This window comes from Malaclemys terrapin, chromosome 1, assembly GCF_027887155.1.
Source record: "Malaclemys terrapin pileata isolate rMalTer1 chromosome 1, rMalTer1.hap1, whole genome shotgun sequence".
Lineage (NCBI taxonomy): Eukaryota > Metazoa > Chordata > Testudines > Emydidae > Malaclemys > Malaclemys terrapin.
In genome coordinates this window covers 241,724,663-241,735,143 of record NC_071505.1, presented here as the reverse complement: position 1 = coordinate 241,735,143, position 10,481 = coordinate 241,724,663, and the positions used below count along the sequence as shown (strand labels likewise).

The following is a 10,481-nucleotide window of genomic DNA, read 5'->3' as shown; positions in this document are numbered from 1 at the left end:
CAGTAGCCAATATCTCCAGTCCTAGACACAACCCTAGGCACTTCCATCTTGCAGTGTCCAGTTATGCCCGCTGGATGCTGCAAGCTTATATGAGTTCATAAGTTTAACAAAGAAATTGATATGTGCCAGGCTTGTTATCCCAAGGGGAGTTTCTGACACACTTCAAACCAAATTTACTGCTTCAGGTAGAATAAACAAATAGATTTATTAACTATAAAGATCAATTTTAAGTGATTATAAGTCAAAACATAACAAGTCAGATTTGGTCAAATGAACTAAAAGCAAAACACATTCTAAGCTGATCTTAACACTTTCAATGCCCTTACAAACTTAGATGCTTCTCACCACAGGCTGGCTGGTTGCTCTTCAGCCAGGCTCTCCCCTTTGATCAGTTCTTCAGTCGCTTGGTGTGGTGGTGGCTGTAGATGTAGGTGGAAGAGAGAGAGGAAGAGCATGGCAAACATCTCTTCCTTTTATCATATCCTTTCCTCCCTCTTGGCTTTGCGCCCCCCTCCCCTTCAGAGTCAGGTGAGCGTACTGAATCTCTCCAAGCAAGGTTGAGCAATTCCCCTGGTGTGGCCTCATGCAGGTGAGTCATTGCGTTGTAGTTCCCTTGCTGGACAATGGCTGTTGATGGGTGGTTTGACACCCTGCCCGGGTATTGGTTACTTTCCTTGTTGTTGCCTCTGGGGAGCTAATATCTAGCTGATTCCCCAACTTTCAGCACGTTTTAGTGACAACCATACTGCACAATTCTCTTAACTTCATATGTATTAACGATATACATATATGGATAGAGAAATTACTTTCAGCAGATCATAACTTTTCTCCTGATACCTTACAAGGCTTGCTTTATACATAAGAACACAATTATATGAAAATGAGGAATATGGGGGTTACAGCATGCTCCCCCAAAGCATAGAATGTCACAACCGGATGTTCTGGTCAAAAACTGGACACCTGGCAACCCTACTCATTAGCATGCCTGCCCTGTCAATCAGGCTGACCTGGAGCATTGGCTTCTCCCCATTGGCCCTGGGGACTGTCAGTCTCAGGGTCCTGCTTTTCCATTGGCTCTGCCTCTTTCTTTTGGTACTAGGAACTAGCCAATCAACTTCCGACCCCTCCCACTGAGTTTTTAGTAAGAGCCCAACAGTCCCCTTACACAATGTTAAAGGCTGGCATTGAAGGGGATCCTAAAAATCTGAAAGACCCTGGAAGATGAAGGGGATTTAGGTGAACTGGGAAAAGCTGCCCAGGGTGTGTGAGTGCAAAGCTGGCAGCCTGGCAAACTGACACAGAGGGAGAGAGGTCGTAAGAGCAGTTTGTGTCTCCCTCCCAGCAATGAAGGTAACTGGGCTGAGGAGACTTGCCTTTGTACCTTTGAGGAATGAATTAGTAATGCTTTGCTTTAGAAAATGCTGTTTCTGTGTCACTGCAAACTTCTGGTGTCACCAGCTCTCAAAGGGAAACTCATACAGGTACCATAACCAAGTTTGACCTATTATTAATACAGCTGGGAGCCAGAGGGCTGCAGCCTGGGTATCCTATCTAAGAGTGATTGGGCTGCATGGTTCCATCCAGAATTACCTGAGGCCTGCACTTGGGAGGGACTAAAATGGGTTTAAGGCACAGTTCACCCTATAGCCATGACAACAGTACTGTCTGCACTGGGATAAAGCCCAAATTCTGTCAGGGCCTGGAATCTTCAGAACCAGGAGTAATACAGAGTCATACTGACTGTGCTTTATGTGTGCTTAAATACATCACCAGTCTATTATACCAGCTTTTTCAGGAGTTTAGGATTCACCACCACACATTATGCTGAAAGTAGCAAACCTGCCCCTGTGCAATGATTTGCTATACAGTGGTATACGTTCATCTTGTTTTGTTTTTTATCTAGGGCAGTACCCAAATGGGTTCCCTTTAACTTAGGTCCAGAGAGACAGAATTGTGGTGTTTGGGTTTTACTATTTATTTAGAAAGTTTTAACAAGTTTACAGATCCTTGCCATGTAAATATCAGAAACAAAACAATTATGAACTTTTGTTTAAAGAGACATTATACAGGAATATAGCATTACCATATTACAGAATGCGCATCATTACAACACATATACCATTTCTAGTGATTTTATTAAATTGAGTGAAATCTCTATATACACATATTCAACAGACCAGATATGGCTATCAAATGTTAATATTGAAAACAATTAGACAGGTACGCTGGGTTTTTTTTTTTTTGCAGGTTAATGTACTTTGTCTGAGTACTCAATTAAAGGTAACCAAATATCGAAGTATCTATCTGTCCTCTGTCTATTTTGCTGGGTATGTGATTGGTGTATTGATTTTTCCATAACCACAACCTCTCATATTTTTTTGAATCATTCCTCAATGGTTGGGCTATCTTTCTTTTTCCAATGAGAGGCTACCAACAGCCAAACCTCTACTAGCAGATGAGATTAATTCTTCTTCATTTACTTTTATGTGACCATCGCCACTAGGAAGCCCCAGGAGAATTACCAAAGGATCATTTGGTAATAAATATCCAACAATTCGTGATACTTGGTTACGGATTGCATCCTAGTACTCTTTAATGACTGGACATGTCCACCATATAGGCACAATTCACCTCTTTCACCACAATTTCTCCAACATTTATCCCCATTCAGTCTATATATTTAACCTGACTGGTGTGAGGTACCACTGAAACAGTATCTTCAAGAAATTTTCTATTGTGCTACAGACTGAGGTTGTTAATCCTCTTTTTCCAGGTCAAACCCCATTCCTCTGGGGCAATTTGTATAACCACATCCTTTTCCCAGAGGGTGTCATATATAGACACTTTTTTGGTTAGGAAAGCTGTCTGCAAACATTAATATAAATTAGTTACAGTTTTTTTGTTTCCTTATTGACCAGATGCTGTCTATTAAAATTAGCTGTCTGTATAAAACAGGTTTTCTAGAAAGTTGAGAAACATAGTCAGGGCTGGATGAACCTTTTGTGGGCCTGGTACCAAACATATTTGTGGGAACCCATGGTGTGTGTGTGTGTGTGAGTGTGTGTACACAGAATCCTCCTCAGGGCAGCGCAGAGCCAGTATCTACTGCTCTCCGCCAGAGCCGGGTCCTTGGGAGCCATTTTTTCTCTCTTTAGCTGAGCTGCAGCTCCTCCAGGCAGCAGCAGCTGCTCTTCCGACCGTCCTGGCGGGGAGGCTGATTGCAGTTACTCCTGTAACTGGACTTTTAGTGTTCAGTCTGGACACTGCCAGTGCTGACTGGACACTGCCAGGTCCACTTTCTGACCGGACTTTCGGGTTGAAAACAGGACACCTGGCAAGCATAATGGGCCCTTCCGAGTGTGAGCCCGGCGTAATGGCGCCATAGTAAACCTGGTACTGACCATAGTGCCTGACTGGAAAATATAGGTACCAGGGGAGAGTTGGCCAGTTAAAGTTAGTTTTGATCTCCAAATAAGTTAGAAAAGTTTATTTACTGAATAGCTGGCCAACCGTGTCTATTCCATGGCTCTCCCAGTCTTTGAAGCTCTCTGGTTCACAATTTGGGTTAAGATCTGGATTATTTGCACTGGGTGTCATTAGGGAGGGAAAATAACTGATCTTATCTCTATTTCTATCCCAAACCCAAACAATTGGATGTGTGTAAATTTCTGGCAGGTGTGATTTTTTTAAATTAATCTAGGGTAGCCTAGTGATATTTACACTGCTGCAATTTTCTTGTTCAATAAAGACCCAGCATTTGTCTAGGTTAGAGCACCCCCCAAGCCACTACCACTATGAGCTGTCTGGCTTGATAGTACCGTAGAATATTTCAAACAGCTACTCCACTGTGTTTAATGGGGCTGTACAAAGTACCTGCTCTCACTCTTGGTCTTTTCTTATTCCATATAAATTCTAACAACAGCCTCTATATTTCTGCTAAGGTTTTATCTAGGATAATCACAGAAAGATTTTGAAATTAAAAAATAGCCTTTGCAGAATATTCATTTTGACTGTGGCTGTTTTTCCCAACCAAGAAATTGCATATTTCCCCAAGCACTCCAGGCTTTTTTCATTTGCCGAAGTAGTAGTTTGACATTTAAATCATAAAGCTCTTCTAGGTTGTTTGAGATTTTTAATTCCTAGCTATTTTAGGCCTGGTCTACACTAGGCGTTTATGTCGAAGTTAGCGCCGTTACATCGAATTAACCCTGCACCCGTCCACACCGCGAAGGTATTTAGTTCGATATAGAGGTCTCTTTAATTCGACTTCTGTACTCCTCCCCGACGAGGGGAGTAGCGCTAAATTCGACATGGCCATGTCGAATTAGGCTAGGTGTGGATGGAAATCGACGCTAATAGCTCTGGGAGCTATCCCACAGTGCACCACTCTGTTGATGCTCTGGACAGCAGTACGAGCTCGGATGCTCTGAACAGCCACACAGGAAAAGCCCCGGGAAAATTTGAATTTGTATTCCTTTTCCTGTCTGGCCAGTTTGAATCTCATTTCCTGTCTGGACATTGTGGCGAGCTCAGCAGCACTGGCAATGATGCAGAGCTCTCCAGCAGTGATGGCCGTGCAATCTCAGAATAGAAAGAGGGCCCCAGCATGGACTGATCGGGAAGTCTTGGATCTCATCGCTGTGTGGGGCGATGAGTCCGTGCTTTCCGAGCTGCGCTCCAAGAAACGGAATGCAAAGATCTACGAGAAGATCTCTAAAGACATGTCAGAGAGAGGATACAGCCGGGATGCAACGCAGTGCCGCATGAAAATCAAGGAGCTGAGACAAGGCTACCAGAAGACCAAAGAGGCAAACGGACGCTCCGGATCCCATCCCCAGACATCCCGTTTCTACGAGGCACTGCATTCCATCCTAGGTGCGGCCGCCACCACTACCCCACCAGTGACCGTGGACTCTGAGGATGGGATATTGTCCACGGCCGGATCCTCGGACATGTTAGCGGACGGGGAAGATGAGGAAGGAGAAGAGGTGGACGAGGCAGTCGACAGCACTCACAACGCTGATTTCCCCGACAGCCAGGATCTCTTCATCACCCTTACAGAGATCCCCTACCAACCGTCCCCAGCCGTTACCCCGGACACAGAATCTGGGGAAGGATCAGCCAGTAAGTGTTGTAAACATCTAAACATTTATTTTTAACAGAACAGGAATATTAACAATTAAAAAAATGGGTTTCTCATGATTAGTTTGCCCTAGGCGCTTAACGGTTCAGTCATGGGCAGTGCAACTATTGAAAAAAAAATCTAGCAATGTCCAGTTTTGCATGATTGTCCTGCCCAAGCCGCTCTACTGTTTAGTCACTGCTACAGCAGCTAGAGTAAAATGCGGTCTATATGTCCGGGGATGGAGCAGAAATCCTCCTGTGACATCTTGAGGAAGCTCTCCTGGAGGTAATTGGAAATCCGTTGCATTAGGTTCCTGGGGAGAGCGGCCTTATTGGGTCCTCCGTAGTACGACACGTTGCCGCGCCACGAGACAAGCAAGTACTCGGGAATCATTGCTCTGCACAGCAGGGCGGCATACGGCCCTGGTCTTTGGAGGCTTTCCCGGAGCATTCTCTCTTTCTCGCTGTCAGAGATCCTCATGAGGGTGATGTCGCTCATGGTGACCTGCTTTGAATGAGGTAGGGGAATGTTAGTGTTGGGACTGCTTTACCGTTCCTTTACAGAACTGTAACCGCTGGTTTGCAGCCACGCGGTGGAGGCGGGAGAGGGGCAGCCGAAAGGGATCGTTCCCGGGGACAGCCGCGAGGGTGTGGGACAGGAGCAGAGTTCCTGCTTGCCGGATTGCTGGCAGCAGGGACCGACATTGATTTCAATGTGAAATGAGGCCATTGCTAATATTAAAGTTTTAAGCTGCCACGAGTCTACGGCTTACCATGTCTGCCTGCAACAGAAATTCCGTTGTCCTGACACGCTTCTCAAATGTGCTGTGCAAGACCCCAGGCACTGAATGCGAAGGCCGAGAATTCGACCTTGTGCTGAGTGCGCATGTGATAGGTGCTGTGCATGGTCTTGTTCACAGAGAAAGACTATGTTCTTTGTTCACAACTACATTTATCTTTCTGAGGAATTCACTCCCTTTTTCCCATTCCCACAGCCCCATCTGCGACTGTCTCACAACCTAGCCTGGCATCACACTCCCAGAGGCTAGCGAGGATTAGGCATAGGAAGAAGAGGACACGGGAGGACATGTTCTCAGAGCTTATGGCCTGCTCCCGAGCCCAGGCAGCACAGCAGACCCAGTGGCGGGAGAACTTGTCCCAAATGCAGCAAGCAAACATGGATCGGGAGGAGAGGTGGCGGCAGGAAGACCAGCAGGCGACTCAAACCCTGCTTGGACTACTGAGGGAGCAAACGGACACGCTCCGGCGCCTTGTGGATGTTCTGCAGGAACGGAGGCAGGAGGACAGAGCCCCACTGCAGTCCATCTCTAACCGCCCTCCCCCGCCACCAAGTCCCATACCCCCCTCACCCAAAGTGCACAGAAGGAGAGGCGGCAGAGTCCACGCAAACTCTCACTCCACCCCTGCAGAGAGCTCTAGTAGCAGAAGGCTCTCATTCCCCAAAATTTGACAAGTTCTTTCCTTCCCGCCTGACACAAGCCCCCGTCCAAGTTTCACCTCCCAGTTCCATGTGTAGTGGATAATAAAAAATATGTTTCTGTTAACTAATGTTTCCATCATGTTCTTTTGGAGGAGGGGGGAAAGGGGGATGGTAATTGGACAGGACAGTCACCTTTGGCAGGGTACATAGGCGGGGGCAGGTACAGCAGCAGGGCACATACACAGTGCAGTGACTAGTTGCCCTGGTCAGTCTGGGAGGTGGTTTTCATGTTCTGTAGTGGGGGGTGGGTTGCTCTGTGACTTTGTGGCGGGGGAGGGCAGTTACAGATCTTAAGCGGCGGTCCTTATGCAGGATCACAGAGCCACACAGCAGGAGATCTGTAACCGTCCTCCCCCTGCCACAAAGTCACATAGCCCCCCCATACACACAGTCCCGATCAGGAGGGGTGACAGGCTCCGTTGAAAGAACCAGCCCACCACAGCGGAGCCTGTCAATCCTTGAGTTTAGAAGCTTTCTTTGCGTCACTACACTACACCCGCTCCGCACCACAATCCGCGTCCCAGTTTTAAAAAATTCCCGCGAAAACAGTAGTAAAGAAAACGGTGTTCATTAACAAAGTAGAACTGATTTTATTTCGAAACGTGTGTTGGAAGGGGGGGAGAAGGGGGTATGTAACTGGAGAGGATAGTCAACATTAACTGGGTAAAGAAACGGGGGCAGGTTCGGCTTCTCTGTACACAAACTTTACAGTCACAGGTTACCCTGCTCACTCAGGAACCTAGCTTTCAAAGCCTCCCGGATGCACAGCGCGTCCCGCTGGTCTCTTCTAATCGCCCGGCTGTCTGGCTGTGCGTAATCAGAAGCCAGGCTATTTTCCTCAACCTCCCACCCCGCCATAAAGGTCTCCCCCTTGCTCTCACAGAGATTGTGGAGCACACAGCAAGCTGCTATAACAATGGGGATATTGGTTTGGCTGAGATCACAGCGAGTCAGCAAGCTTCTCCATCTCCCCTTGAGACGGCCAAAAGCACACTCCACCACCATTCTGCACTTGCTCAGCCGGTAGTTGAAGAGTTCTTTTTCACTGTCCAGGGCGCCAGTATAGGGCTTCATGAGCCAGGGCATTAGCGGGTAGGCTGGGTCCCCGAGGATGACTATAGGCATCTCCACATCCCCAACAGTTATTTTGTGGTCCGGGAAGTAAATACCTTGCTGCAGCCGTCTAAACAGACCAGAGTTCCTGAAAACACGAGCGTCATGAACCTTGCCCGGCCATCCGAAGTAGATGTTGGTAAAACGTCCCCTGTGGTCCACCAGTGCTTGCAGCACCATGGAAAAGTAGCCCTTTCTGTTAATGTACTGGCTGGCCTGGTGGTCCGGTGCCAGGATAGGGATGTGAGTTCCATCTATGGCCCCACCGCAGTTTGGGAATCCCATCGCTGCGAAGCCATCTATGATCGCCTCCACGTTTCCCAGGGTCACTACCTTTGGCAGCAGTACATCAACGATTGCCTTGGCTACTTGCATCACAACAACCCCCACAGTAGATTTGCCCACCCCAAACTGGTTCGCGACTGACCGGTAGCTGTCTGGCGTTGCAAGCTTCCAGAGGGCTATGGCCACTCGCTTCTGGACAGTCAGGGCTACTCGCATCCGGGTGTCATTGCGCTTCAGGGCAGGGGACAGCAACTCACAAAGTTCCAGGAAAGTTCCCTTCCGCATGCGAAAGTTTCGCAGCCACTGGGATTCATCCCAGACCTGCAGCACTATGCGGTCCCACCACTCAGTGCTTGTTTCCCGTGCCCAGAATCGCCGTTCCACGGCATCAACATGACCCATTGCGACCGTGATGTCCTCGGCGCTGGGTCCCCTGCTTTCTGAGAGGTCTGTGCTACTCTCAGACTTCAGGCCATCACCGCGGTGACGTAGCCTCCTCGCCTGACTTATCTGCATCTGCCTCAGGGAAAGGTGTATGATAAGCTGCGAGGCGTTGAGAGCGGCCACAACTGCAGCGATGGTCGCAGTGTGCTCCATGCTCGCAGTGCTGTGGCGTCCGCGCTGTCACTGACTAGAAAAGTGCGCGAACTGATTTCCCGCCGGCGCTTTCAGGGAGGGAGGGCGGGAGTGATGGACGGATGACGACAGTTACCCAAAAGCACCCTGGACACATTTTTTTTACCCAGAAGGCATTTGCGGCTCCACCCAGAATTCCAATGGGCAGCGGGGACTCCGGGAACTGTGGGATAGCTGCCCACAGTGCACAGCTTCCAATGTCGATGCTTTCCCCGTTAGTGTGGACTCACAAAGTCGAATTACTGTCCTTAGTGTGGACACACACGTTCGACTTTGCAATATCGATTCCAAAAATTCGATTTAAGTAAAATTGAACTACTCTCGTAGTGTAGACAAGGCCTTATAGAATGTGTTGCCCATTTCAGATTTGATGTAATTTGCTTTAAATGCAGCTGCTTTTCCAAAATCCTAGATTTCTTTCTAAGCTAATTTTAAGGACATATTTGGTTTAGTTAAATATAACATAGCATTATTCGCATCTGATATCTACTGATGTGTTCCTGCAAGTTTTATTGCTGTGATGGATTCATTATTCTTTATCATCTGCACAAAAGGCTCCATAGCCAGTGCTAAAAGCAAAGAAGACAATGGCTGTCCCTGCCTCATCCCTCTGTGTAATTCAGAAAGGGGAGATTTAACTCCCATTAACTCACTCCACTGCTTTCAGGCTGGTGCAAAGATCAGTTATCCATTTAAGGGATTGGTGGCCAAAGTCCATATGGGACAGGACTTGAACCAGAAAGTTCCACTCCACTCCATCAAAGGCTTTCTCTGCATCTAGTGATACCAAGAGAAATGGATCGGTTTTTGATCTGGCATTATATATGATTCCAGCTAATCTCCAAATATTGTTTTGCATTTGTCTATCCTTAAGGAATGCAGCTTGATCTGGATTTATATAAGCTGCGAGCATAGACTGCAATTGGCTCGCTAGTATTTTTGCTAAAATCTCTGTTGCAATTTAGCAGAGATATGGGACTATAGGAGCTGCAAGGTAAGGTCTTTTCCATCTTTAGGGAGAACAACCACAGTAGATTCTTTCATAGGTTGTGGAAGGTCCTTCCCTAACAGAATGGCATTGAAGGTACCTCTCAAAGGATCCACTAATACCGTCTTAAATACCTTGTAAAATTCATCTGGAAAGCCATCAGTTCCTGGAGTTTTACCACTTTCTATACTTACTTGCCTCTAGGATTTCGTCTTCTGTTATTTCGTTAGCTAAAGTTTCTTTATCAATTTGCTTATCTTTGGCAAGCTTGCTACTTCCAGATATTTTTGAGTAACTTCAGAGCTTGGAATATCTGAGGATACAGATGTTTTATAATAAGTAGCATATATTTCATTAGGGTGTATAACTATCTTATGCTGATTATTCTTAATTGGCAGAATAACACGTTGCTCTTGCATCCTCTTTTAGCTTTCAAACTAAATAGCCTATCATTTGCTTTTTCATAAAACATCTGTCTTGTAACCTTTTTAGCACCTTTTTAGTTGTATTTTTTCTTGTGCTCTTTCTTTTTTCAGTTGACACACTCTGCTAATCAACTGATCCCCTAAATACTTTTTTACCTCCCTTCCTTTTTATATTGTCTGTATCATTTAATTGGGATATTGAACAATGTCCTCTTTAATTGTTGCAACCTGATCTTTGCTTTGGAGAAGCAAGTAGTCCATTTTCCAATAAAGTGATCTTTGTGACCGAACCAAGCTTTCAAATATTACTTTCACTGGTACACGATCTGACCATGTAAATGTGCCAATTTCTGAAGGCCTTGTTTGTTTCATTGAGGATTTAAAGGTTAACATTAGATCTATTCTAGTA

The 10,481-nt window shown here is 46.4% G+C and overlaps 1 protein-coding gene across 1 annotated transcript; it reads left to right on the top strand.

Moving 5' to 3' along the window:
* Nucleotides 1–4,422: 4,422 nt before the first annotated feature.
* LOC128838083 (uncharacterized) lies at nt 4,423–10,187 on the top strand. Its single transcript, XM_054029948.1, has 3 exons — nt 4,423–5,124; nt 6,120–6,372; nt 10,184–10,187. Exons 1-3 carry the CDS (start codon nt 4,545–4,547, stop codon nt 10,185–10,187), a joined length of 837 nt encoding a protein of 278 aa, XP_053885923.1. The 5' UTR covers nt 4,423–4,544.
* Nucleotides 10,188–10,481: the final 294 nt, after the last annotated feature.